At 59.0% G+C, this 27866-nt stretch overlaps 8 protein-coding genes across 8 annotated transcripts; 3 read left to right on the forward strand and 5 right to left on the reverse strand.

Annotated features, from left to right (window-relative positions):
• Positions 1 to 132: 132 nt before the first annotated feature.
• Positions 133 to 3816, reverse strand: P884DRAFT_303294 (uncharacterized protein; the record flags this gene model as incomplete). The annotated part of the gene is made up of 2 exons (XM_069445014.1): positions 133 to 1823; positions 3414 to 3816. 2 exons carry the CDS (start codon positions 3814 to 3816, stop codon positions 133 to 135), a joined length of 2094 nt encoding a protein of 697 aa, XP_069293736.1.
• A 196-nt stretch (positions 3817 to 4012) lies between these two features.
• Positions 4013 to 12011, reverse strand: P884DRAFT_89332 (polyketide synthase). The gene is made up of 3 exons (XM_069446148.1): positions 11610 to 12011; positions 5313 to 11482; positions 4013 to 5224 (listed from the first exon to the last, which is right to left on the reverse strand). The coding sequence occupies exons 1-3, from the start codon at positions 11900 to 11902 to the stop codon at positions 4374 to 4376; spliced, it is 7314 nt and encodes a 2437-aa protein (XP_069293737.1). The 5' UTR covers positions 11903 to 12011; the 3' UTR covers positions 4013 to 4373.
• Positions 12012 to 14536: 2525 nt separating this feature from the next.
• On the forward strand, positions 14537 to 15476 carry P884DRAFT_251503 (EthD domain-containing protein). The gene is made up of 2 exons (XM_069440692.1): positions 14537 to 14855; positions 14942 to 15476. The coding sequence occupies exons 1-2, from the start codon at positions 14700 to 14702 to the stop codon at positions 15248 to 15250; spliced, it is 465 nt and encodes a 154-aa protein (XP_069293738.1). The 5' UTR covers positions 14537 to 14699; the 3' UTR covers positions 15251 to 15476.
• On the reverse strand, positions 15477 to 17077 carry P884DRAFT_264730 (major facilitator superfamily domain-containing protein; the record flags this gene model as incomplete). The annotated part of the gene is made up of 1 exon (XM_069441875.1): positions 15477 to 17077. A coding segment is annotated over one exon (1303 nt), but the record flags the coding sequence as incomplete, so codon positions are not given.
• Positions 17078 to 17279: 202 nt separating this feature from the next.
• Positions 17280 to 17663, reverse strand: P884DRAFT_264731 (uncharacterized protein). Its single transcript, XM_069441876.1, has one exon. It carries the CDS (start codon positions 17623 to 17625, stop codon positions 17350 to 17352), a length of 276 nt encoding a protein of 91 aa, XP_069293740.1. The 5' UTR covers positions 17626 to 17663; the 3' UTR covers positions 17280 to 17349.
• A 1522-nt stretch (positions 17664 to 19185) lies between these two features.
• On the forward strand, positions 19186 to 21083 carry P884DRAFT_89483 (ERG4/ERG24 ergosterol biosynthesis-like protein). The gene is made up of 3 exons (XM_069446149.1): positions 19186 to 20237; positions 20323 to 20375; positions 20619 to 21083. Exons 1-3 carry the CDS (start codon positions 19458 to 19460, stop codon positions 20632 to 20634), a joined length of 849 nt encoding a protein of 282 aa, XP_069293741.1. The 5' UTR covers positions 19186 to 19457; the 3' UTR covers positions 20635 to 21083.
• Positions 21084 to 21583: 500 nt separating this feature from the next.
• Positions 21584 to 23903, reverse strand: P884DRAFT_273080 (multicopper oxidase; the record flags this gene model as incomplete). The annotated part of the gene is made up of 6 exons (XM_069442564.1): positions 21584 to 22784; positions 22855 to 22983; positions 23075 to 23245; positions 23317 to 23487; positions 23575 to 23630; positions 23712 to 23903. The coding sequence occupies 6 exons, from the start codon at positions 23901 to 23903 to the stop codon at positions 21584 to 21586; spliced, it is 1920 nt and encodes a 639-aa protein (XP_069293742.1).
• Positions 23904 to 25223: 1320 nt separating this feature from the next.
• On the forward strand, positions 25224 to 26729 carry P884DRAFT_211378 (polyketide synthase-like protein; the record flags this gene model as incomplete). Its single annotated transcript, XM_069439084.1, has 2 exons — positions 25224 to 25491; positions 25579 to 26729. The coding sequence occupies 2 exons, from the start codon at positions 25224 to 25226 to the stop codon at positions 26727 to 26729; spliced, it is 1419 nt and encodes a 472-aa protein (XP_069293743.1).
• Between the last annotated feature and the right edge of the window lie 1137 nt (positions 26730 to 27866).

The following is a 27866-nucleotide window of genomic DNA, read 5'->3' on the forward strand; positions in this document are numbered from 1 at the left end:
AGAGCAATTCGGTCCACATCCTTGTACATACATACATTCATTTGCCCCTCTTCTGCCACCGTCCCTTGAAAGTCTTACTCCTCCTCCTCTCCCCCGCCCTTTCCCCGGGCCCCTCTTCCCTCTCTTTTTCTTTTACTTTGCGACGCCCATCCCCGCAAAGTACTCCTTGAAGGCGGCGGCCTCGACGGCAAAGACGCCGCGGCCGTCGAGCATGGCGGCGGGAGGCCAGAAGCGGACGTCGAGGCCGAGACCGCTGCCGCTGCCGCTGCCGCCGCCGGAGCCGGGGACGACGACGCCCGGGTAGTAGCTGCTGGCGAGGCCCTCGGGCTCGGTCACGCCCCAGGGGTGGCGCAGGATGATGTAGCGCTTGCGCTCCTGCGGGGCGGCCCAGCCGAGCACGCTGTAGGCGACGTTGCCGGCCAGGGTGCAGCCGCGGAAGGCCGGGTGCGAGGGCCGCGTCCAGGCGACGGCCGGGTAGACGGCCTGCTGGTTGACGCAGTGCGCGCGCACGAGTCCGAGCAGGTCGGCCCCCGTCCGCGAGTCGGTGAAGAAGTACTGCGCCTCCCGCCCCGTCAGCTGCGCCATCGCCTTGACCGGGTCCCCGTGCGCCGTCTGGGTCAGGTCCGGGCGCTGGTGCTTCCGCTGCTGCCGCACCTCCTCCCTGCGGACGTGGTGACCGTGGTGACCGTGGTGGCCGTGGTTGCCGTGATGGCCGTGATGGCCGTGGTGCCCGTGACCATCGTGGTCGTCGTCCATGCCCTCGTCGTCATCGTCGTCGGTGGTCGCGGTGGTGATCCATTGGGCAAATGCCTTCTCGTAGAGGGCGGGCCAGAGATCGCCGCCACAGGCGCGGACGCGCGAGACCGGCATGGCGTTGACGTTGCTGGAGCGGCAGTACATGAGCATCGAGGACGACTTGTTGGTCGGGAGCTCGCAGTTGACGGTGACGGTGCGGGTGGGCGCGTCCTTGTCGCCTCCCTTGCTGTGAAACTTGATCGAGAGTTGGCATTCGCTGCTGATGCCGGCCCCGTCGTCGTCCTCGTCGTCGCCGCCGCCGCCGCCGCGGCTACAGCACGAGGCGGGGTTCGAAGAGGCGGAGCGACCGGCGTAGTGCTTGATGATGGCCGGGTCGGACCAGGCGACGCTCATCAGGGCCGCGATCAGCCAACTGTTGCTGGTGGCCCCCTGGACCGGGTTGCTGAAAGCGGCGGCGGTCGGGGAGTAGCAGGCCCCGAGATCGGTCCAGGTGCCGTTGGGCGGCGTCCATTCGGCCTCCTTGTGGATGCGGAAGGGGGTGCACAGCTCGCGCAGGGTCGTTGTCATCTCCGAGTTGCGCAGCGTCTTGCCGACCGCCCGCGGTTCCAGCGTCAGGCGTAGGTTGCCGTTGGACATGATGGCATGCTTGACCCGGATGTTCTCGAGATCCTTGATGCCCATCTTGCCGAGATCGCCGAGCTTCTCGACCTTGGAGAAGTCGGGCGTGACGAGGTCGCGCTCTGTCAGCGTATGCATCTCTTTGGCCGGAATGGGCTCGGCCTTGTCGCCGCGGTCGTTGAGGCGGATGCCGGCGTACAGGATGGAGCGGAAGCGCATGTCGAACAGCTCCTCGTAGTCGGTCTGCAGGATGCTAGCTAGCAGATCGCCAGTCGATGCCTTGTCCCAGTCGAGCTTGCGGCCCAGGAGCGCCTCGACCAGTGCGAAGGGGTTGATGGCCCCTACGTGCAGCTGTTTGGGCGGGCTGTCGGGCTGCTCCGGCTTGCTTCCTGTCATGGCTGTCATGATGATCTCGTCGTACTGAGCCGCCTTTTGGATGGTTGGTGATGCTGGAGAGGAAAGGCCTGGTTAGGACTGAGGTCTGGAACCTGCCGCGGCTTGAACCCGAACTCTTGACGATGGGGGATTGCCGGTCTTATGCTTCGAAAGTCGAACTGGCATGATTGGGTTCCAGTCACGCCAACTAACCTTCTCCTCCTCCCTCTTCCGCATGTTGACTGCTTTCTGCGGTCTAAGCGTCAGACCAGATCGTCTCCATGATGTGCTAATGACAGGGAAGCTTTGACGGAACAGGGACACCCGAGACCAAACCTCTCGCTCGCGAGGGTGGTTGTTGCGTTCCGGAACAAAGGTAAGGGGGGCGGCAACGGGGCAATGCTGCATCACCTCGCGCGCGACTCTCGACTGAGTCCAAAGTATTCGTCCTGTTTCACGTCAATTTTGCAGAGTACATGTTTCCACTCTGTACCTCAGCCGTGAGCCAAGACCTGTTGTTATGGTGATTCAATCTCGGGTCTGAGAGCAAGTTATCCGGTAGGTTATGCAGGTAGACAAATGGCCAATGCACCGGGAAGATCAAAGAGCCTCTCTGAGTCCCGGTCTAATTAGAGAACAAAAATGCCCTCTTTGGGGTGGAGATGGGTTTGATGTCTTTAAGAGTAGACGTGATTCGCCAGCGGCATCACCATCGAAATGGGAAATCCGCGACTGACCACCTGGGGGCGATGCGCGCCTAGGAACCCGCAGTACGTGTGTGTAACGCTCGAAAGTTTCCTCGCAGACATGGCGCTTAAGACACTAGGTAGCTGGTTTGGTCATTAGTTGTCTGTGTATACACATGCATGTACATCTGTACCTCTAGTTCCTGAGTAAAACTTGGAGGCGCACATACCTCATCGAGGATTCAGAGACTCCAATATCGACTTCATAAGGCGGTAAGCTAGCTATGCTGCTGTGACCGTGTTGCATTGCTGCTTTTCACACTGATTCTCGGAAGAATACGTCACGTACATCCTCCGCTATTAACACAAGAGCGGGTCAGTGAGGTGCGTCCCGTTGAGAAAGGGGCCGTGTGGATGCAGTAGTGTGGATGCAGTAGTGTGGATGCAGTAGTGCGGAAGCAAGCAGAGGCAAAATCAATTGAACGCCATGGTTGGTTCACAGCAGCTACGACAATGAAGAACCGGTGATGCTTCCTGGAAGCATCGAAGTCCGAGTTCTCGGGCACGGAGGAGGAGGCCGCAGCTTCTCTGCCCAGTTGTTGCACTTGAGGTGCTCTTTCCTCGTCGAACTACAATGGGGGTCCTTTGCTGTTGATTTACGAGTAAGCTGTTGCCAGCAGCCAACCCCACTTGCTGTGTGTGCTTTCCCCATGAGGAAATAATTCCCGATCCAATTTACTGACAGAATCCGCATTCGAGGCTACGACGAGCAACTGCAATCATGTTACGCACTTTGCCTATTATGCAGTCAACGCCTTAGTTAATTACCTACGTATTATCCTCTGAGGTACAGTACCAGTTCCCAAATGCTGTCTTGTTCATTTTGCATCTCATTTATTGATTACGGATTCCCCCCCCCCCCAGCAGCATTAATTAGTAGCTCTAGGGTTCTGTACCGCGCAGCAGCAGCAGCAGCACCAGCGCCAGCAACATCAGGGGGTGCAGGCGCCGCTGTAGCAGTTGTCGCCGCAGTAGCCGTAGATGCTGCAGCAGGGCCGAAGGAGGTGCCCCCGCAGGTGCCGTCGGTGGAGGCGGTGCCGTTGTTGACGACGCAGTAGTCCGGGCCGCTGCCGCAGAAGCCGTAGGGCGAGCAGCAGTCGCCAAAGCCGCTGCTTGTGTTATTCTTGGTGATGGGGCCGTCATCCACTTCATCGCCCTGCAAACTTGCCGGGTTGCGCCCTTCAGCAACCCGGGCATAATGAACGAGGTAATTGTGGAGAGCCGCGCATCGCGCGTGGTCCATGCCGGGCAAGCCGGTGCGCGCCGGGTTATCCGCCGTAACGAGCTGGCCGCTCACGTCGGGAAGCTGCGAAGTATCCATGGTTTGCCTCTCGAGGATCCGATCTGTTGTGTGTTAGTCAGCTTTTGATGGTCTTTTGAATGGCCACTGATGAAAACAATTTCGCTTGCGACAGCGCTTCCCCGCTAATTAATTATTAATTAGTCGGAGTTTTGGTTGGCACTGGAAAGCGAGAGCGTTGTGACGATTGGGCCGAGCGGCAACGGCAGCGGCAGGAGTTGCAGTTGTCGCTGCCTTCCTCGCTCCTCAATGCATACACGCTCCCTCTCCCTCCAAGGTCTTGGAGTGAGTTAAACTGATGGGTGAGAAGCTTAAGGTTAGGCGGGGGATTGGAAAAGGGTAACCTCAAGGGTACGTTGTTGGTCTCGTTCTCTTGGTCTTCATCATGCTCTGCTGCGCGGATCGTTCATTTTCCATATTATCCCGCTGCTAAATATTTATATTTAAGACGAAACTTTGGAACAAACAAACTGCAATGAACAGGAATGGAAAAAACACACCAAACAGGCGGAAGACAAGAAAAAAAAGATGAAAAAAAAAACCAAAAAAACCTCCCGGCTAACGTTCATTTGTCCATCCTAGGAAACGACCTTCCTAAGAAACGAGCCCAGTTGTATGACAGCCGGCTTCCGCATCAAGCTGAAGTGGTTGGCGCCTTGGATGACCTCGATCCGGATCCGGTCCTCGCCCACGAGCGCGTCCCAGCCGTTGGCGCCCAGCTGCTCGGGCCGGCGCCTCCGCAGCAACCAGGCCATGTTGGCCGGGTCGTCGGGACGGATCTCGATGGTCTCTTCCTCGTCGACCCCGTCCGCGCCCCAGACGATCCAGGTCGGCAGGCCGCTCCCCCTCCGCGGGCCGCGGCCCCCGCCCCCGCCCCCCCAGGGCAGGAGGTCGACGGCGTCGAGCATGGCGGAGAAGCCGGTGAAGTGCGCGAGCAGCCAGGCGGGCGGCGTCCTGCCGGGGGCGGCGCCGAAGATGCCGCGCCGGGCGAACTCGTCGTACAGCCGCGCGGGCAGCCTCTTGCGCCCTCCCGGGCGCGGGCTGTCGATGAGCACCAGGCCGCCCACCTCCTCGCCGTGCTCGTCGCGCAGCCGCTGCGCGGCCCGGTACGCGCACAGGCCGCCGGCCGACCAGCCGCCGACGAGGTAGGGCCCGCGCGGCTGGCGGCGGCGCAGCTCGGCCAGGTAGGCCGAGATGAGGTCCTCGAACCGGCACCGGTCCATGCCGTCGGTGTTCTTGACGAACGGGCTGTTGAGCCCGTACACGACCACGTCGTCGGCCAGGTCGGGGATGTTGAGGTACGAGATGGCCAGCCCGGAGCCGTCCGGGAAGAGCCAGAGCGTCTTGGTGGCCGCCGACGGGTTGCCCTGGAGGAGGACCGAAGTGGCCGGCGGGCACCCGAACGCGGGCGGTTCGGGCGCTGCTGCTGCTAAGTCATCATCCCCCGTGCAAGAGTCAGCTCGGCCGTCTGAGTTCGCTAGTTAATTAATTAACTGAAGTGATTGCACTCAACGGACCCCGGATGGGCAAGACGGAAGCTTGATGGTCTCTACCATCTTCGTCATGATGATGATCATGATGATGATCATGATGATCATGGTGATCATGGTGATGATGGAAAAGGTGGTGGAAGTCTGGGAATCGAAGCAGGGAAAAGACGGCCTGCAGATATGCCCACAGCCACACGAAGGAAGAAGGGAGGAGAGGACGGCGGTCTGCGGCTGCGGCCGCAAAGGAGGAAGCCACACGGGGCAGGCGGCCAGACCTGCCACTGCCACCGCGCGAGGCCGAAAGAGAAGAAGAAGGGGAGTGGCGGAAGACGGGGAGAGAGGGAGAGGGCGGGCGGGGGGGCTTACGTGTGAAGGTGTCGACGTCTCGCCTGTCGACAAAGTAGCAGTCACTGTCCGACTGGGGAGTCGGCGAGAGCGACGGGGACGAGAGGGGTGTGTTGACGGTGCCGCTTCTGTTGGGAACCGCGACCGCCTCGTCGTCACGAAGAACGGCCTGGGGTCCACCGGGCGGCGACGACGACATGGAAGGGGTCGAACTGAGCGACGAGGTGGTGGAGGAGGATTCCGAGATGCCACCGGCGGTGGCGGTGGCTCCTCCTGTCACGATGCGGACGAGATCGCCGAACTTGAGACCCGAGATGAACAGGGAGGAGTCGACCTTGGTGTCGAGCTCCTCGAGGATGCGGTCGGCCATGGTCAGGGCCAGGAGAGAGTCGACCCCGAGGTCGGCGAGCTCGACGTCGTCGACCACGTCGGCGATCGGAGCGCCGACTTCCTCGGCAATGATGGCCCGGAGCTTGGCTGCCGCCTCCGCCTCCGCCTCCGCCCGGCCGCCGGGTGAGGATTCCTTGGCGGCGACGGCCGGCGGCGACGGGACTGCTGAGACTTGGTCTCCTCCTGCGACGAGCTTTACGAGATCCTGGAACCTGAGGCCCGAGATGAACAAGGCGGAGTCGACCCTGGTGCCTAGTTCTTCGAGGATGCGGTCTGACAGGGTCAGGGCCAGGAGGGAGTCGACGCCCAGGTCGGCAAGGTCGACGCTGTCGACGACCTCCGCGACGGGAGCGCCGACTTCCTCGGAGATGATGGCGCGCAGTTTATCCGCGGCGGCGGCCACCGAGGTAGCGGCCGGCTGCTGCTTTGCGATCGGCGGAGACGGCATGAGGACTGGCTTGCTGTCGTGTTGTCGGTGTTGTTGTTGGTGTTGTTGTTGTTGTTGTTGAGCAACAGCAGCCGGGGTCTCCGCGGCGATAGGACTGCGTTGGGAGGAGGAGCCGGCAGAAGAACTGCTGCTGGTAGTAGCAGTATTAGTAGTGGTAGCAGTGGCGGCGGCGGCGGCCGGGCGGGGCAGGACCTTGTCGAGAATCTTCCTCGGGACGGCCGAGAAGGTGACACCCTCGTACACGGCGATGATGCGGTCCGACAGCGGGTTGAAGACGTAGACGTCGCCGACGTAAGAGCGGTCGCCGTTCTCCTGCATCTTGACGTAGGTCTGGTAGGTAAGAGCGTCGGAGAGCGGCTCCGAGAGCCTCATGTTCTCCCACCCGTGGTTGATGAAGACCTGCGCGTCCGAGTCGAGGGTGTCGTTGGCGTTCATGGTGAAGCCGGTGATCTGGCCGAGGCTGTCGAGCCAGTAGGGCGGGTACTTGAACCTGTCGGCCGTGCCCGCGGGCGTGTTGAACTTGACCCTGGCCGTGGACTCGAAGTCGGCCGAGCGCATGATGAGCTCTCGGCAGCCCCTGAACGAGGGCTCGTAGTCGACGAGCGAGCCGAAGAGCTTGTAGAACAGGCCCGTCTTGATCCGGGACACGCCCGAGTCGTCCTCGTCGACGGCCTGCCGCAGGTGCGCCACCCTCCCCTGGACCAGATACTGGCGCCGGCCCCATTCCGTCTTCCAGCGGCTGATGGGCGAGTAGGTGCCGGCGCACTTGGCGTGGTGGGCAGTCTGCTTTCCGCTGCGCGGGTCGACGCTGGACAGGGAGAAGGTGGCCTGCCTGGTCGACCAGCGGACGTGCGCCCTCATCTCGACCGGCTGCGACGGCTCGTTGTTGAGGATCAGGGACTTGTCGGCAACCATGTTGCGGACCTCGACGCCCAGGTCGGTCTTGTCGAAGGCGACCGGCGACTTCTCGAGCAGGCGGGCGAACAAGGTGAGCGCCATATCGGCGAAGACGGCCGAGGAGCAGACGGGCTGGCCGTTGACCCTGTGCGCCCGGAGGATGGCGGCGAAATGCGGGTGTTGTGCGTCCGACCTGGCCACGATGCGCGACTCGTCGCTGCCGTACTCCTCCTCCACCAGATCCTGGACGGAGATGGTGAAAGGTTCCTTGGGCTTGGCAGGCAACGCGGATGGGGGGGTCAGCTCGTGGTGGTTGCACCGGACCGGGGGAGGGGGCAGGCCCTTGGTCAGGCACCAGTCGTGGACGTAAGGGATCCAGTAGCTCTTGAGATCCCACCGGTACGAAGGGAGCCTCAGAACGGTCAGGTTGTCCCTGAAGCCGCGGTGGTAATCGTCCCAGCTGAGCGCGACGCCCGACTCGTACAGGGAAGCCAGGGTCGGGACGAGGACGGACCAGTCGTCCTCGCCGCGGCGCAAGGTCGGGAAGATTCTGGCAGGAGTGGAAGACGACGACGACGACGACGATGACGACGCCAGCGAGGCCCTGAGGCTGTTGGAGCACGTCGGGTGAGGCCCGATCTCGAGCCAGACCGTCTTGTCCGAGACGGCCCCCGTCGACCTCGCGGCGCGCAGGGAGTCGCAAAAGTTGACCGTCTCGCGGCAGTGGCGGCTCAGGTAGGTCGACGGCGTGCCCAGGTCCGAGGCGGCGGTGACGACCCTGCCCAGGAGCGGCGAGAGCAGCGGCACGGAGGGATCGCGGAACGCGACGCCGTCGCAGCTCCGGCGGAACGGCTCCAGCATCGGCTCGACCTGTGCCGAGTGGAAGGCAAACTGCACCCTGAGCTGCGTCGCCTTGAGGGACATGCCGGCCAGATAGGACGCGAAGGACTCGATCTCGTCGTTGGGCCCGCCGACCACGGTCTCCTCGGGGCCGTTCGCGCAGCAGATCTCGAGGTGGCCGTCGCGGTTGTTGTTCGCCCGCGCCCGTGCCGCGATGAGAGAGGCCACCTCGGACGCGGACGCCTTGACGGCCAGCATCGTGTGGGTTCCGACGCGGCAGTGCTTCTCGAGGAGGGCGGCGCGGGTGCCGACGAGGTGGATGGTGTCGGCATCGGACAGGGCGCCGGCGATGTTCATGGCCGCGTACTCGCCGAGGCTGTGCCCGACGACGAGCTTGGGGGTGAGGCCGAGGGAGATCCAGAACTTGCCCAGGGCCATCTGCAGGCAGGTCATGGCGAGCTGCACGGTGGTTGGAGGAAGATGAAGAAGCGTCTCGAGAGGGGTGGTGGTGGTGGTGGTGCTGTTGCTGCTGCTGCTGCTGCTGTAGCTGCCGTCGATGACGGGGAGGATGGGATCGAAGCCCTGCAGCCTCGCGATCTCGTCGAGGTTCACGACGAGGGAGCGGAACTGAGGAATCTCGAGCAGTCTCCGGCCCATGCCGAGGTACTGCGCCCCCTGGCCGGTGAAGCAGAAGGCGATGGGGACCTCGCCGCCGTTCTGGGTGGCGGCGCAGTGCTCCTTCGTCTCGGCCAGCCGGAGCCCCCTGCGGATCTCGTCGATCGTCCTGCCGGTCACGGCGGCGCGGAAGTTGTAGTGCACCCGGCGGGCCGTCGTCGTGTAGGCGAGCGAGCCGATGGGGGTGCCGGGATTGGCGCCGAGATGGTCCGCGAGGGCGCGCATGTTGCGCTTCAGGGCCGACTGCGACTTGGCCGACACGGCGACGACGTGCAGGGGCCTCGGGTCCTCCCGACCCGACACCGGCCGCCGCGGGGGGGCGTCTTCGAGGAGGACCGAGGAGTTGCCGCCGGCGGCTCCGAAGTTGTTCACAAAAGCCCGCCTGGGCCTCCCCCTCTTCCTCCCGGTCGGAGCGGCGGCGTCTCCGGCCTGCTCCTCCTCCTCCTCCTCCTCCTCCTCCGGTCTCGGCCACGGCGTCGTCTGCATGGCGATGCGGACGTTCCTCCGGTCGAGATCGGTGGGGAAGTTCCTGTTGATCCGGGTCTTGATGCCGACGTGGCGCGGGATCTGGCCCTTCTCCATCATCAGCAGCACCTTGATCAGCGAGGTGACGCCCGAGGCCGACTCGGCATGGCCGACGTTGGCCTTGGCCGAGCCGAGGTATAGGGGCTTGTGCCGGCGGGAGGAGTCGTCGGGCGCGAAGACGGTCAGGACCGAGTCCATCTCGCAGGCGTCGCCGTGCTGGGTGCCGGTGCCGTGCATCTCGACGTAGCTGACGTCGGAGCTGTCGACGTCGGCGGCCTCGAGGATGCGGCTGAAGATGGCCCGCTGCGCTCCCGAGTGCGGCCGGGTGATGGAGACGGCCTCGGCCGAGTGGTTGGTGAGGGCGCCGAGGATGACGGCCTGGATGGGGTCGCCGTCCAGGAGCGCGTCGTCGAGCCTCTTGAGGAGCACGGTGGCGACGCTCTCGGCCCTGCAGTAGCCGTCGGCGCCGTCGTCGAACGTCTTGCAGTTGCCCGTACGGGTCAGGAAGTGGGCGCGGTCCAGGCCGGCCCAGTTGTCCGGGTTGGTCAGGATGTTGGTGCCCCCGGCGATGGCGACGTCGCAGTCGCCCCGCCAGAGGGAGTTACACGCGATGTGCACCGCCGCCAGGCCCGACGAGCAGGCGGTGTCGACGTCGAACGACGGGCCGCTGAACCGGAAGTGGTAGTTGATGCGCGCGGGGAGAAAGGCGCGGCTGCCCCCGGGGACGAAGTAGGTATCGACGTTCTGGCCCGCGTTGACCTCGCGGTAGTCGTCGCTGGCCGTGCCGTAGAAGACCCCGATCCGGTTCCGCTGCGTCGACGGCGACGAGTCCGGCACGAAGCCGGCCATCTCCATGGCCTCGTACGCCGTCATGAGGGCGAGCCGCTGGGCCGGGTCCGCCTGCTCGGCCTCTCTCGGCGACATGCCGAAGAAGCGGGCGTCGAACAGGTCCGGCCGCTTGACGAAGCATCCCATGGTGACCCCGCTGGTGTTCCGCTTCTTGCCCGTCGGATCGCAGTAGAGATGGGGGTCGAACCGGTCCTTGGGGATCTCCTTGACCACGTCGAGCCCGGCCAGGAGCAGGTTCCAAAACTCCTCATTGCTGTCCGCCTCCGGGAAGCGACCCGAGTATCCGATGATGGCGATCTTGGCCCTGTCTCTCTGGCTCGCCGTCCCTGGTGCTGCGCCTGCTGCTCCGCCGCTCCAGCCGGACGGGATTCGAGGCCGTCCGGCCGTCGTGTCGGCGACTGTCACCGTCGCCTCGCCACCGCGGCGAGACTCCCGGATGGCCGCGGCAAGCCCCTGAACGCTCCCCGCGGCGAAGGGAAGGACGTCCAGCTCCGGCGAAGGCTCCGATGATGATGATGATTTCTCGAACAGCTCGGCTGCCCGCTGGGTGACGAGATCCCACCGCATCTGTCGCAACAGGATGTCGGAGAGGATGGCGTGCAGGGTTTGCTCTGCCGTCGCCGTCATCCCCGGTGCTATTATCAGCAGCGGATCCCCTTCCGAGTTGGACACGACGTCCAGCCTGCCGACGCTGCGGCGAAGCCTCGGGCTCAGGGTCTCCAGCACGGCGGCGATGTGGGATGGGTCGTAGAGGACGGCCGAGTGAAACAGGCCGCTCATGGCCATCCTGGCCGACTTGAGATCCGGGTGCTGGGAGAGGAAGGCGCGCAACTGTGCCGGAGGGCCCGACACCGTGACGTTCCCGTTCCCGACCGCGCTCACGTAGACGCGCGCCGCCGGGGCGAGGGACCGAGACCGGCAAAACTCGTCGACGAGGCTGGCGGCAGTGGCCCCGTCGATGCCGGAAACGGCGTAGGACACGGAAGTGGAATCCGACGCGGTGGTGCTGCTGCTCGCCGCGAGGCCGGACGCCACCACCGAGGCGGTCCTGTTCTGGACCACCAGTCCCAGCCGAAAGGCGAGAAGGATGAGGTCGGGAGCGAGGTCGACTAGGTCGAGAATGCTCTCGCTACAGCTGATGGCGAATGCGGAAAGAAGGCCGATGCAGGTTCCGACCAGGCATGTTGATGGCGACTTTGGGTACTTCTTGCCCGTGTCGTTGAAGTATCTAATTAAGACGAACCGTTTCGTCAGCAAAAAAAAAAAAAAAAAAAAAAAAAAAAAAAAAAAGAAAAAAAAAGAAAAGAAAACTTGTTGGGACTGCAAAGGAACAACGTCGTCGTCATATCACTCACGAGACAAAGGCTGCAATCTGGTGCAAACAGGCCAGGGCGCTGTCCAGAGCACAACTCGGCGTCGCGGAGGAGGAGCAATGGGCATTGAGGAGCTCCGTCAGGGTAGACGAAGACGGAAACTGAGTCCTCTGGCTGTAGGGAAGCCGGGCGATTTCGGCCCTGAGTGCGTGGTAGGCTTCGGAGAGAAGCTTGGCCAGCGTAAAGTCCTCGCGCTTGGCGATGAATCGCCGCAACTCGGCCGCGTAAGGGACGGCTTGATCGCCAAAGACGATAAGCTGAGACAGTCCTGCCATGTTGGATGTTGCGGTTGGGCAGGAAGAAAAGATTGACGAGAAGAGAATGAATGTCTTGGGTCAGGGACGAGGAGAGAAAGCGAGCGGTTTGTGCTGATATCGGGTAGTGACCAAGGGAGCAATAAATAATAATTAACCAAAATCTGCCTGGCCAAGTCTCTCGTCAAAGACGCCGAAGCTCCGTATAGACACGCACTGTCTGTTCTCTTAATTATCAAATGCCTTGGCGACATCAGACCCGCGATGGTGCCACCACGACTCTGTTCGTCAGTTCAGGGCACCCGCGCACCCGTGGCTCGGTCAGCCATTTTCAGCCCAGGCCATCTGGAGTTGGTGTAATGAGTGGAAGCTTGTGTGTGGGAGGAGTGGGTGCCGAAAGCGGCCTTCGTATGACTGCTGCTTGCTATTGACGATGTGAGCTACCTAATAGGTATGTACCTATCCTAGGAAGTACACTACTACACTGCCACGACACAAACACCCCCGGGGTGTAGAATCACTGCCGATGCCTCGCCGCGTAGCTCGCTTAACATGTACGTTTGGGAACTTTCGGGAGGAAGCGTCCCGTGCAGAACTCGACCTGTAATCAGACCTCGTGCATGCTCTTCAAACCTCGGGCCTTCGCCGGCAAGAGTCGTGAGAAATCATACCACACATCCAGGAAGGTAGCGATTGTGGATGGATGCATATCCATCCGGGCCAACTATTCCCCCCTGGATTACTCGTGATATCGAAACCTGAGGGCCGATAACTGTAGTCCAGAACTCACTAGGCTGAGTAAGACGGGCAAGTTCGCCGTGTAGCAGTGTAACAGTGTAGCAGTATTGTAACCCTGCCGATATGCCCCGCGACGAGGTAGCAGTGGGCTCAATCCAGCTTCACCTCATGATGCCCCTGCTTTCCCGAGGAGACGGGAAAGGCGCAAGGTTGCACTAGGATTCTGCATGACAGTACAGTGTAGGAGAGGGGACGAAGCTGCGAGCTGGGGCGTGTTCTCGTATCCTTCAAGATAGAAAAATTAACCCCTAGTTGGCCCTTGCTGCTCGGTATCAGCGAGCTACCGCGGCAAGGCTAAGGTATTGTACATACTCCACAAGTCAAAGTCTCCATCGGTCAATAGGAAATACCTGCTTTGGAAGGTACAGTACATCCATCAGCTGAGGATCCGATACCCCGTGGGATGCTAGGCAGGCTGGGGGTGCGAGGGCACGGCCTCGTGTATGTTGAGTCTATCTCGCTAGCTCCAGACGATGGTAACGTCAGGTGCAGGCATGCAGGTAGAGACATACACTTCGTACTTGGTTCCCGGATCGTGACCCGGTACGCCGGGCTCATCAAGTCAAATTTAAAAAAAAAAAAAAAAAAAAAACAACCAAAACCCCCCCAAAAAATAGAAGAAGAATTAAAAAAACTCGCGGCGAACGGATTACCTTACCTGGATAAGCCTCCGTCGGGGTACAACGTCCCTTTAGTGGACGCCGAGCCGACGCAGCCAGGTAATTAGTCGGGGGGTCAGGTCCAAGAATAGAAGACAGAGACGGGGCCAACATTACTACTGTGCTGCTAGCCACAGTTTCATGCCCTCAACATACGTGGAACTTGACCGTTTGCTGACAGCGAGCCTGGCCGCTCAGCCACCGTCAACTGTGTTACTTTGTCGATCAGGTTAACTACATCATGGTTGGTCCGGGCTCCAGCCGCACAGGGCTGCAGCGATTCGCCTGCTCTACAGTATGTAGTGTACAGGGCGAGGGTTCAGTTCAGCTGCCTTCTCCCGACATCGCCAGCAGCAATACACAGTTTCCCTTACCCGCTCTCCCACACTTCTGGTATGTTCGCTAGCGTGGGGCTCTCCCATCACCCACTCCCTTTTTTTGGCAATGGGTTATTTTGAGAAATCTAATTAGTGTTTTGACCTGTGCGCCCTTTGAACTTGATCTCAATTAACCAACAACAACAAAAGAAAGCGAGGAACATGTTCTAGATTCACTCAGACACAAGCAGCAAAACACATGGATACTACGTAGTGTAAATCAATTGGAGCCGCATCGTTGCAAGCAGGGGTTGCAGGGATCATGCGGTGAGCCGAGTGCAACTCATAGTCTATTGTACAGGTACCTGTACCTGTACATGTGCTTGTACCTTGTACAGGCTCAGGCACGCGGATCTTTTTTAAATGTGGCGTTGCATCGCGATCTACCTTCCTTGTACGCGCTAGCGACCCCAGCCCCTCCTGCTCCCGTCACACCATCAACCTCCGCTATTGGCCAGGCACGTGTAAGCATTGCTCGGCACGGGGTAAGACACGAAGAGGCGATCTCTTGGCTCAGGTAAGCATTTGCTCGGCACGAGACAAGACAGCGCCGAGACGGCCGGTCAAAGCTTGAGTCGACGTGGAGGAAATGTACACCCAGGAGGCCACTCACCTCACCTCTCTCGACAAGAAAGGATCCGAGTCTCATCCGAGCGCGGCGTAGTTCCTGAGGGGATGGTCCGCGCATGTGACACTACGGTAACTCGTAACCAAAAAAAAAAAAAAAAAAAAAAAAAAAAAAAAAAAAAAACTTAATCAAGTATCAAGCGAGGAGAACCTAAGCACCCTCGTTGACCGCGTCTCTTCCCTTTCACGAATCCCACTGTAATTACTACTGGTTGTCCACTTGTTCTTCCTTTCCTCTGTGTCTGTCCTACGTGCACCATCACCGCTACCACACTACTCGTTCCTTCATCTTCCCCCCTTAGCCTTTCCTACGTCCCGTCTCAAACAAACCTTCCAAGTTACCTTACCCTAGCCATCATGGCCTCCTCGGATCAGAAGCTGCTCTGCCTCAACATCCTGGGTTACAAGAAGCCCGGCATCAGCTCTGAGGAGTACCGCAACTACATGGTCAACGTGCACGCGCCGCTCGTCGCCGGTCTCATGAAGAAATATGGTTTCTTGCAATGGAGCATGGTAAGTGAGAGCAGCACCGTGTAAGAAAGAGAGAGAGAGAGAGAGAGAGAGCAGGCCTTGCACGCTGACTTTAAAAACCAAATTAGACGCACACGACGCCCGAGTCCCCAGACCTGATGGCGCAGCTTTACGACCCCCAGTTTGCCAACGTGGCCCCCTACGACTGCTGCGTGCAGATCGTCTTCCCAAGCATCGAGTGCTTCGTGCGCATGAAGGCCGACCCCTACTTCAAGCAGACCATCGGCCCGGACCACGAGAAGTTTGCCGACACGCGCCGCTCCCAGATGATGATTGGCTGGTTCACACCGCTCATGAAGGACGGCCGGCCCGTGGGGCCCGCCGCCGGCGCAGACATCGTCGTCGCCAATGGGGGAAAGGAGGCCAAGGGAGAGTAGCGCGTATTAATTATCTCTAGATAGCTGGGTTGGCCTGGCTCATCCTCGAGTCCTTTGTGAGATTGGGGGCGGACAGATAATATTATAGGGAGAGAGACAGAAATACGAACGAACAGGCGCATGAATGAAAACGTTGTTTGGCAAAAAAGATTAACAAGAAATAATTAGTCTTTGTATTTGGTGATTCGCGTTTGATTTATTTAATTAGATGTTAATTACCTACGGCATTGTGGTCAAGTTTACACTAATTAATTACTTACTTCAGGAGCAGAGATGTCGGTACAACGAGCACCCTTAATTACTTTATTACAAGTAATTAATTAAAACGCGGGTTCTGCCCGAGAAAAATACACAAACGGTGTTTTTTTTTAAAAAAAAATTAAATTAACAACCTTCATAGCACCGGTTTGGTGCAGAGTGCTGAAGCGACTTTGGGAGCAGACGAAGGGCCCGGCCTGCTCCATCGGACGAGAGAGTCGCCAACTTGTCTCACTTCACACTCGCACACTCACACTCTCCCTTCCTTAATGCATCCGGGGTTTGTATCCCCTGACAGATTTCCACTGTACCAAGGACGCCCCGATAAATGCAGCCCCCGCGGCCGCGACCGACACGTAGAAAGTCGAGGTCAGGGCCTCATTGTAGGCGTCGAGCAGCCTCGCGCGATCCGCCTCGTTCTCGACCACGTCCGTGATGCGCGTGGCCCCCGACGCCGAGAGGAGAGCAGAAGGGTCGTCGACGGCGGGGATGGCGGCACGCGTCACGAGGCGGACGAAGCGCTGGTTGAAGAGGTTCTGGGCGATGCAGACAAAGACGGAACCGCCGAGCTGCATGCCGAAGAAGACGAGGGAGATGCCGGACGGTATGTCCTCGTCCGCCAGGACGGTCTGGACGGCGAGCGAGGCCTGCTGCGTGCCGAAGCCGAGCCCCAGGCCGACGAGGATCTGGTAGCCGATCCAGTGGGCCGACGGCTCGCGGACCGACAAGGTCGTCAGCATGCCGGAGCCCACGGCGGCTAAGGTGCTGCCCGCCATCATGACCGGGGAGGGGAAGCCGATCAGCTGGGCGAGCCCGCCGCCCATGATGGACCCGAGGGCCTGCGACAGGACCATGGCGATGGTCCTGGTCCCCGACTCGACGGGGCTGACGCCCTGGATGGCCTGGAACCAGACGGGCAGCCAGTAGGTGACGACCATCATGACTCCGCCCGTCAGGGTCTGGTACCAGAACGAGGCCGCGACGGTCCGCTGGGCCGCCACGCGCGGGGGGATGGTGGCCACCTCGGGCCTGGCGATCTGCGCGACGGCGAAGGCGACAGCCAGCAGGCCGCCGAGGACCCACAGGAGGATGATGCGCCAGCTGTCCCAGCTGTAGGCTGACCCGGCCCATTGCAGGGCCAAGACGAGGCAGACGACGCACGGGAGGATGAGGGCGGCGCCCAGGGGGTCGAGGTGCTTGAGCTTATCGGCCCAGGGCCTGTCGTGGTCCTTGCTCGGGGTCGACCTGACGAAGAAGAGGAGGATGACGATGACGGCCAGGCCGATGGGTATGTTGATGAGGAAACACCACCGCCAGCTCGCATTGCTCGTCAGGGCGCCGCCAATCAGCGGTCCGATGATGGCGCCGATGTTCATGCAGGCCATCAGGACGCCGAAGAAGATGGGGCGCTTCCGGAGCGGGGCGTTCTCGGTGACCAGAATGATAGAGCCGGTCAGGACCCCCCCGAGGCCGAGGCCCTGGACGGCGCGGCCGACGATGATGGTGGTGGAGTTCATGGCGCCCGCGCCAATGGCGGACCCGACCATGAAGATGAGCACGAGCGCCATGTAGACCCATCTTGGCGGGTAGAACCTGTAGAAGCGACCGAGGGGTAGCTGCAGGGCGCAGGCCGTGAGCTGGTACGCGCTCGCGTACCACCCAATGTCGTCCGACGAGCGGAATTCATCGGTAATGACCGGGACGGCCGTCGAGACAATGGTTCGGTCCTGCCGGATTCACCCGTTGTTAACCCTGCATCAGTTTTTTTTTTTTTTTTTGTTTTCTTTATTTTCTTTTTTTTGTCTTCGTTTTCTAGGCTCGGCTCGGATCATGTCAAACATTCAGCCTCCTAGAAAAAAAAACCGAGATCTGACCGCTTGCAGGTTGAATTGTAGGGTGCCAGTGGGGGGAGAGATAGAGAGGGGGAGGCGAAGGGCGCAAGTGTAAGTGCGGTGCAACAATGGCCCGGGTGATTGGGAACCGACAAGGGGGGCACCAGTAGAGTTAGGGAAGGAAGCGAGAGATGAAGGTACGTACCAGGGAAACCAGGAACATGGCAAACGACAGAGCCACCATGACAACCGCCATGGCAGCAGGGCCGGGGTACTTGCTCTCATCCTCAGCCTCCTTCACCTCCCCGGCTGCTTGCTCCTTGTCCTTCTCGCCATTGGCAGTCGTGAGGGGGGCTGCGAAGCTAGATCCAAAGCGTTGCTCGGTGGACTCGCGCGGCGTCGCAAGCGTTTGGCCTTGACTCTGTGGAGCAACACCTCCGAGCTCGATCGATATGTTCGTCTCCGGGTGAGCGCTGTTGTGCGTCGGACCGGGCATTCTGTGCGAAAATGCGAAAACCAATCGAACGATGCAACAATGCTGTGCTGACTGGCGGCGACCGAGTGGGTGCGGGATGAGAGGGCCGCGCCTCCTTCTTGCACAGATAGTGGCTTGGCGCGTAGAGCTTAGGTTCAACAACGAAGTCTGAAGAAGCGGGAAAAACCTTCCAGGTTGAGGCTTGGCGACTGCCTGGCTTAAATGTCGGAACCTCGTTCGGTCGCATTTCGGAGCCGGTGTCAGGGACGCGTTTAGACACTAACTAAAGCCGCAGGATGGCCTGGCGGGAAGCAGAAGCGGGAAAAAGGAGGGTGGGGAGAGGGAAGAGGGAAGAGGGAAAGAAGGCGGGCGGGAACGGGTATGTTCCCAATCATTGGCTCCAACAGATATCATTGGCTGCTGACTTGTGGCTTCGCACTCCATGCCACAATGTTCTAGGCACACGAGGAAACTCCGGTAGCGATTTGGGGTCCGAGATGCACGACGAAGCTCCGGTACCGATTCGGGGTTAGAATTTCGTCCTGTGCCCAAGGATTCGTCTCATGCACGGAGTAATCCGTACATGTACGTGTACAGTACATGTACGTGTACATGTACACCGACTTGCACGTAATCTACTCCATGTCTAGATTACTACCGTCACATCGTAGATGAGGAGTCGTATTATACGATAAGCAGGTGTGCGGCGGGGCCTGAAACAATGCAACGTCACTAATTCCCTTGGCAACGCTTGCTATCTCCGCCTGTTAAGGTTATGTTGCATCCAGACGGGATGATCTTGAGAGAGAGGGGAGTCAATCGTATGACTCAGCCCCAGTTTTGCTTTTTTGCTTTTTTTGAAAGTGCTGTCGTGTTTTTGCCTGACGGGGGGTGTGTGCCAAACGGAACACTAAGCGAACTGAACAGCAAAACAGGCTAACCTACAAAGTAAGGTACCGAGGTGGGTAGTGTACACTATTGAACTTCCCCCGGCGGTAAGCAGGTCCTGAAGAGCGGGGAGTGTTGGGGCTTGTATGTATGTACTGTACATCTGCAGTGTACATACCTACATGCACTACATACATGTACATGTACCGAGTACCTCTCCGCAGTATGGTGCGGCGTGGCGCTACTACGCGAGAGGGTAAGTTGAATGCATAGAATGGAATCCGAGAGCTTCCCGTGCGGAATTCTGCTCATCGCCGTTGCAGTGCACTGTATGTAGGACACCCAACATGAGGCTGAGGGGCCGAGTAGCATCCGCGAGCTGCATTACAGGCTTACCATTTGGGATCCACGGTCAGAAATGTCATGACAGGATTGCGAGAAAAAAAAAGGGGGGCAAGAGAGAAGGGGGGGGGGGGGGAATTCGGCGAGATGGTTGGGTCCAAAGGCTGTCATGATGAACCTCCTCGGCGATACTTATCCGAGGAGATATCTCTTCACATAAGAGCGAGGTGTAGGCAGCTCCTTGCCAAGCTTGACTCGAGCCAGCAACGAAACCTCGTCGTACTCTCCCACAGCCCCCCTTTCCTTCTCTGTGATCGTTCGAGTCACCTTCATCGTTCCCTACTGCCCATCATATTCTCTTGATTCTTGTCAACTTTCGCTTCCCCTTCCCCCAAACTGAGACTGAGCAGCCATGTCTGAAACAAAGACCATGTCGGAAGAAGTCAAGGAGGTGACGGTCACCAAAGCCGACCTCAAGAGCAAGGACTTTGTGCCGCGAGGCAACAAGTCGTCCTCGCCTTTCAACACGTCGCTGTACCTTGGCCTGAGAGCGGTCGACTGCTGCTGGCAGTACCTGGTCCTCTCCCAGGGCTACGGCTCATATGTCATCCGCCTCCTCCGGGGCGCCGTCATTCCGACCGCCGCGGCGGCCGAGACGGGCGTCGGGCTCATCGACGACCTCGGCCTCTCGGGCTTCCGACTGGTCCTGCTCCTGATGAACGTCCTGGCCGCCGCCAAGCACTTCTGGTTCGTCCTGCGCGTCGCCGAGGAGGCCTGGACCCTGCCGGGCGCCATCATCGTGGGCCTGGACAACATCTTCTTCGACACGCTCAACAACTTCCTCTTCCTCTGCGCCGCCACCTCGGCCGCCTCGCACCCGTCCGGCGAGACGCTGTCGAACCCCTATCTGCTGGCCGGCTTCTCCCTCTTCGTCCTCGGCATCGGCCTCGAGTGCGCCTGCGAGATCGACCGCAAGCGCTTCAAGACGGACAAGAGAAACAAGGGCAAGCCGTACACCGGCGGCCTCTTCGCCGTCGTCCGCCACCCCAACTATGCCGCCTTCACCATCTGGCGGGCCGGCCTCGCCGTGGCCACGAGCGGCATCACGGCCGGCCTGCTCATCGCCACCTTCTTTACCTGGGACTTCTCGAACCGCGCTGTCCCGGCGCTGGACGAATACTGTCCGAAGCGAGTACGTAACAAGCACTTAATGATCAAACTGACCCCTTGCAAATTTGACAACCGGTATCATGATATTAACTATGTCTTTTTTTTAGTACGGGCAAATGTGGGCCGATTACAAGAAGAAGACCCGCTTCACCCTGATTCCGTATGTGCTTTAAGAGCTCATGCTGGAAGCTTCAACTGTCAAAGAGCCGAGGCATTCCATTTCTCCTAGTCCTTGAAGATACCTGACAGGGAAAAAGGAAGTGGTTATCTTGGGAAAAATTCATCACCCTCCTCTGTACCCTGTACCACATACCTTTTCCCGTCGGAGGTGTGTTGGAGAATTCAAAAAAGAAAAAAAAGCCTCACGGGGTTGAAGAATATTGAAAATTGATTGAACATATAGGTACCTTACTATGTGAGATAATATATTGAACACAAGATGTGTGGATGGGAATTAACTACGAATGTTTCTATTCCGTTATGGAGACTGTGAAATTTGAAATTTGGAGATTGTGAATGGCGTTTACAGAGAAGTCAGAGTAACAAATTCAAAGTAACGTCGTTCTCATTGCTTAGGTATTACCTAATATGTTTTCAGATCGTCCCGGCTCCCTGCCCCCTGCCCCCACAATTGAGGCTGGCTGCAGCCAACGCAGATCCTCTTGCAGGGTTCGCCCAGTTGGGCCTCTCTTGAAGATCGCTTCCGCATCCGCTCTCCAAGCTGAACTGTCAAAATCTTAGCCGCTCCTGCCATTAACCGCCTGACTGAACTCTGGTGGACCGTGTATCAAGTATGTAGTGCACCTGCAGAGAAGCGGTCTACTGTGTACGGAGACTAACCCAGAAGTGCATAGTTGTGCTCTGACTTTTTTGATCGAGCCAAATAATAAGGTTAAGCTTCGTCACACAGGGGTTTTCGGCCCCGAGAGCGTTCAAGCGGCGGGGGCGCCTCGAACTGCCACGTGACTTCCGATAAACACACACCGGCCGTGACATCTGACAAAACTGAAAGCAGCCAGCCCATTTCAGGGCTGAGGGTAGCATCGCATACTCCTATTACCTTTCCGTGTAACTAACCAAGTACGATATGCACCGTTTAAGTATGCGGCAGTTGCTTTGGCAGGAGGAGGGAAAACACGGATCGGATCATCTATCTACCTGAGGGAGGTAACATTGGCGTACGAACAGAAGAGTGTTAGTCTCCTGATTCTCGTTCCCTCTTTCCTTTCTCATCCGCAACAAGAACAAAAGAATTTCTTTCTACACCCCATGGCAGCGCCCGTTGTGTGCATGTGCACACTCTTCCCAAATTAGGTAATGCTACAAAAAAAGGGTGCCATAATAATCCCCCCCTTTCCCTGGATTCGCTCAGGCCTTGGAATGGCCGGCTCCTTTAAGACGGTCGAGCAAGTCGCGGAGCCACTTCAAGATGTTCTTCCACCGGTTGTCAGAAGACGGCTTGGTCAACTGGTACTCGGGCGGCACCTCGGGCCAGGCGTCAACGCCGTCCAGGATGGCCATCGACATGCCTCCCATCATGTGCAGCTCAAAGTGGCAGTGGAACATCCACGGGCCCGGATCGGTCACCTGGTAGCGGTAGACGGTCCAGTATCCGCCCGTCGGCTCGGTGGCGAAGACGGTCATCCAGGTGTCCCGGTAGCCCGGGTTGACCAGGTTGAAGCTCCCGGGCTCCGCCTCGACGGCCTCGGCGACGCTGCTGTAGTTCCACGGCCCCACGCCGCTGCCGATCCGCCACGTCTTGCTGCCGTGCTTGTGCATGACGTGCTGGAAGGCCATCTCGTCGCCGGGCAGCGAGGCGACCTGCAGGATCAGGTCGACCCAGGACCCGTTCCTGGTCCGGATCACCAGGTTCTCGTCCTCGGTCCCCAGCGTGTCGTTCGGGTAGAAGAGCATGGGCCGGTCCGCCTTGAAGTCGGGCGGGTAGAGGTATCTGGCGTTCATGGTGTACTTGATCGAGGAGCCCGCGCGGCCCATCACCAGGAGGAACTCCTCGTCCGCCACGGGTGCCGGCGCGACCGGCGGCCACGGCGTCATCGTGTCGGAGGAGAGGTCGTACGGGGTGTAGCTCATGGTGTCGGTGATGGGGAGCGCGCTCATGCCGCCGTAGGTGACGTACGGGATCGACGGCCTGGTGCTGTGCTCGCCGCCCTTGTACACCATCTCGGCGAAGCCCGAGAGGACCTGGGTCGCGCCCGAGTCGGGCAGGCGGATGGTGTAGCGGGCGGGGGTCTTGTCGAGCTTCACCATGACGGAGAAGCGCTCGCCCGAGCTGATGGCGGCGGCGACGAACTCTCGCGGCTCCACGTAGGCTCCGTCAACCTCGTAGAGCCACATTGTGTGCTCGTCGATGGAGAAGTCGACTTGCTTATTGGACTGCGTCGCGATGAAATTCAGGCTGACCCACCCGTCGGCGGGATCAACCTCGAGCGTGTAGTTGCTTCCGCTCGACGGAATGCATCCCCATTGGAGATGGTCGGGAACCTTGGTGACGTCGCTCGAGTTATGTACCCACGGTCCCTGAATTCCCGGTGCTGTTAAGGGGAAGCATCTGTAACATTGATCAGTTTAGTGCGCCCAATGCTTTTAAGTTCAAGTCAAGCAAACTTGGGCCATCTTACCCTTTGTCGGTGACGTTCTGGTCGGGAAAGCTGGTCATCTTGGGGCCTGGATTTGTCTGGTTGATGAGGAATTCGTGAGGCGGGCAGTAGGCCTCTCCCTGGCCGTTCAACAGGATGCTATCGACGCAGCTGTGAGGAGGGTTTTGCCCGCGTCAGTCGACTTGTTTCTGTGGCGATCTGAGAAGGCCGCTATTAGCGGCAGGGCAGGGATCAAGCTCACAAGATTAACAGGCCCGATTCCTGGACGGCTTTCCACCATGCCTCAGAAGTGAAGCTTGTCCACTCTGACAGGACCATGAGCTTTGGATTGCGTGCGGCCTTCTCCATAGCCTTGATGTCCTTGGTGTTATTGCTGATTTGGGACCACAGTCCCTTGAGATTTTGCTTTGGCCTGAGAGGGACGGATCGATCCGTCAGCACTAACAGTTTGCTGCAGAGGGTACTACCGACAGGCAGACGAACCTGACGAAAATTGCCCCGTAAAGACCATCCTCGAGCGACATGCGTTCGTGAGAATGGTACCAGTGCGTGCCCGGGGGGGAGGCCTTGAAGCGGTAGACGAAAGACTCGCCGGGCAGAATGGGTCTCTGAGAGAGTCCGATGACACCATCAGACCATGGAGTGCCCGTTTGGCTGTGGTGAGCATTCCGTTGTTAGCGAACTGAGACAAGAACTGCTTGAGGGTACCAAGTGCGGGCGGGAGGGGGAAGGAATGCTTACGCGATCCCGTGCCAGTGAACGGTTGCATTCCGGGGCATGTCATTGTGCACTGTGATCTGTCGTTCCAAGGTGTTCAGCATAAATGAAAACACGTGAAGATATGTCACGGTTGCAGCGGTGCCGTGCAAAACACATACCTCAACATCGTCGTCCTCGTCAAAGATGAGGTTCGGCCCCGGGAACTGGCCATTGATGAAGATCATCTCCCTTGGCCGTCCATTCGGAGCGCCTTCGCCCCAAGTGAGACGCAAGCTCTTCCGGACCGTGGCGGCCCAAGAGACTTGAGAGAGACAGGCGCATAGCAGCAGCCAGAGAGATGTCCTAGCCATGTTGGGCTGCCCTCACTTCGACGGCTGCGGTGTCTGGTAAGTGATGGACCTGTCTGGGCCAGTCCTGGTCGTCCTACGAAGGCCCTTTTGATGCCGGACACGTCTTCCATCCTGGACTGGACACCAGCCAGGCTCGGCTCAGCTTGTCGCGAACTCGTGTCTTAGCTGGTCCACTACCGGCTCGGAGATGGGACCATCCCCCTGGGCCTCGCGAAGACGAGGCGTGATGGTGGCGTCAGATTGCAGCGGGCCCATGTCAGCTTCGGGAGAACAACTGGCCGCTCAGGAGTCGCGTTCGAGGGCTCGTGGGACCGTAAGATGATAATAAGCTGCATGGTTCTAGTGTAGTGTAGGAATGTTCGATGGACCAGGCATTCTAGGGACACCGACCGAGATTCGGGTTCGCGGTGCTACCTTGAGGCATGGTGGCATTATTGTGGAGGTCGTGTAGGATGGAGGGGGAGGGGGAGAAGGGGGGGGGGTGTGAGCGAAGAATGGTCGCATATTACATGTTACTCCGTACCATGGAAGGTATGGAGCACGGAATAACGGAATATCGGCACGCTGATAATGTTAGCGTCCGCCTCTCATCCGCCAAACCCCCAAACTTGAAGCCTACTCGTATATACACTACAACACAGTATTGTGTATGTATATGTACAGTACATACATACATATACTATCGTGGCACTGCAGGACTAGCGCCCACGGCGGTGGGGTGATCGCCGGATCCCGCTTACCTCCGTGACAGGGGTGTAATGCAACCCTGTTCTTTTGCGTGTACTGTGTACACCGGGTGGTGGGCAGAAATGGAACGAGGTACCGGTACTTTGGGTGGACCCGTACCCCTGTCGCATCGACACTCTTCGTTCAGGAGGTCACGGTACAAGCGGGAAGTGGGAGGCATACTACGTAGTTGGCCGACCGTTGTTTTCCGCTCTGCAACTACCGTTAACTAGTTACAGGCCAAGTCGCTTTGCTCGTTTCTCTTAGCTGCGCCAACAAGCGGAAGCGTTGGCGGTGGCTGACTTTAGTGTAATCGACTGCCTGTGAAGGAAGTCGATTGGCAGCTGCCGTTGCATGCACGGCCACTTTCGGATTTGTCTGACCATCCCTCTCGGGCTCCTTACACAGTACGTCCGCCTTATGATAATATGGCTCTGACACCTGGACCCGTCCCAGCGCCGCCCCAAGCCCAACCCCCCCCCCCCCCCTTTCTTTCCAATGTGCCAATTTCCAGGCCCAAGTCAACCTTGAACACTTGAACACCCTTCCTTTCAGCGAAACCACCTCACTTAGTCCTTGCGTCCACATTCCACCATGATCCATCCATCGAGTCACCAAAACCGGCTCTCGGCGGAGCACGTCGAGGTACTATGTAGCGCCATCTCGAGCGAGACGGGGCGCAAATTCGATGTCACCGACGTCGAAGTCCCCTTCGCCGACCTGTGTCTGGACCCCCTCGCCGTGATGAACGTGCTCGAGACAGTAAGAGAGCGCACCGGGATCGAACTGCCCGCCTCGCTCTTTCGAGACTGCAGCAGCGTTGCTGAGATTGCCAACAAGCTTGGAGCTCCTACCATCAGCGGTTCGTCAAGTCTTCTTTGACTCTTGATTGATTCCGGGGGGCCGCTCCACATGACTAACTAACTAATTACCTCCCCTTGTCGAACAGCACCCGATGGCTCGTCGATCTCTCCCCACGGTGGACTGGTCCAGGCGGCATTTGCAGATATCGGCAAGCTGCTTGGGAGAGTCGAGGACGAAGCGGGAACCAGCAATTTCTGGTCAGATGTGCACCCGGCTCAGATGAGACTCGTTCTCGCCTACGTCAACGAGTCCTTCACACGGCTGGGATCTCCGCTGAGCGGCATGGCGCCCAATGCCCCGCTGTCGATCCCGGCCGCCGTCTTGCCCAAGCACCACCGGGTGCTGCGCGGGGCCGTCTTTGACATTCTCGAGATCGGCGGGCTGGTGGAGCGCCGAGGCGATCGCTACGTCCGCACGAGCACCCCGGTCGACACGACCCCGGCCGAGGTGATCTACGAGAAGCTGGTTCGGGAGCACCCGCTGCACGCCAACACGCACCGCCTCCTCCACGTCACCGGCTCGCGCTTCGCAGAATGCCTCTCGGGCGAGGCCGACCCCCTCAAGCTCCTGTTCGGCAAGAGCAAGGACCTGCTGCAGGACTTCTACACCAACGCCCCCATGTCCGTCGTCGCCTCCGAGCTGCTTGCCGCCCTCCTCAGGACCGTCTTCTCCAGGATATCCCGCGAGCAGAACCGCGCCGTCGAGATACTCGAGGTCGGCGCCGGCCTGGGTGGCACAACCCAGTTCGTCCTCGACATGCTCGCGGAAGCCGGGATCCCCTTCCGATACGTCTTCACCGATATCTCCGCCTCTTTCTTTTCTGCTGCCAAGGCCAGATACAAAGACCTCCCCCCGGGTACCATCGAGTATCTGGTCCTCGACATCGAGAAAGAACCGCCCGGCCATCTCCAAGACCGGTTTGACGCCGTCATATCGACCAACTGCATCCACGCCACCAAAGATCTTATCGTCTCCTGTACCAACGCGCGTCGCCTGCTCCGTCCCGCTGGCTTCTTTGCCTTGGTCGAGTTCACTACTCGGCTCTATTGGCTAGACCTCGTCTTCGGCCTGCTCGACGGATGGTGGCTCTTTACTGACGATAGGACCCATTGCACAACCGATGAGGCCGTGTGGAAGGCGAAGCTGGCCGCATCCGGATTCTCTGACGTTCTGTGGGTGGAGGGCGAAGGGGGACGAAAACCCAACCCCCAGCTCATAATCGGTTGTACGGAATAATTAGTTAATAGGCGTTAACACGCTGCCTATCTCGCGAGGGTGGAGTATCTGTATGTGAACATAGCAACATCGTTTGACGCAATAAAGTAAAGTGCCTATGCTTGTGGCGTGGTCTCAAATTGCTAATTAATTAATTGCACCCTTCGCCAAAATGGTCCCTTTTAATTAGCGCCCCAGCTTCGCTGGTTGTTTCCCAAGTTGCTCCGGGAGAACATTAATTATAGCGAACCGTCGACAAACCCAGAATCCCTAAGCATCGCTCAAGCCGCGTTCTCGGTCGCTCGGGCGCAGGCGTCTACTTTTATCTCAAGCAGTATGAGACCCCCAACGGGAGGCGCTCGGTGGGAGCAGTGGTCATCCAGTTGAACCACCGCGACTAATTACCACACCAACTGGTATTTGACGGTTTCTGACCCCTCCCTATATTAATATACACTGGCAGTGAGGCACCACGCCCCCCGAGTAAAGTCTCGTCCCTTCTAGAGAGTCTTCACGTGGTGGTAGGAAATGTTAGCTGGCCTTGCCGTCGCCCCGTACTCATGCTCCTTTGAAATTCTCTCCTCCCGGCTATGACTTTACTTCTCCACCCGTGCCGGTACTTTCCCTATTCCATCTCACTGTCATGTTCGCATTGTTTTTCTCTACTGCTATAGGCCACATCTCCGGCTGAAAACTCGTGATTGGCCTCAATGGCGCGTCCTCGAGTTGAGATTCCGATGTACTGTGACGGGATGAACACGACATGGGCTCGTACCTCTCTCTCTCTCTCTGGCCAAGGCAGGCGGGCGAGGCCCAGCTGATCGTTCGACTGCCGCCGTTTGCTTGTTGAAGTGGCTAAGCTCGTTTTCTCCCTGAGGAGCGAGTGTCTGACCAGCTAACCACGTCTTCCAAGTCGCTTTCAACCATCGCAAACAATATTAATAGTCTGCGTCTCGACCAGGAACTGAGGGGTTGGTGTCGCCTACAAAACCTACTATTGCTAGATAAGGTTCCCTTCATGTAATTAACCATTACTTGTAGAGGGAGGCGATGTGGAGGACGACTTCAGGGGAATGGGGTTTCAAGCGCGCCTGCTGTTTTGTCGATCAACGGCCTACGAGATGATGAGAGACTCCCCGGTGTCGTGCTTAAGTCACC

This window comes from Thermothelomyces heterothallicus (assembly GCF_042370625.1).
Source record: "Thermothelomyces heterothallicus CBS 202.75 unplaced genomic scaffold P884_scaffold_36, whole genome shotgun sequence".
NCBI classification, from domain to species: domain Eukaryota; kingdom Fungi; phylum Ascomycota; class Sordariomycetes; order Sordariales; family Chaetomiaceae; genus Thermothelomyces; species Thermothelomyces heterothallicus.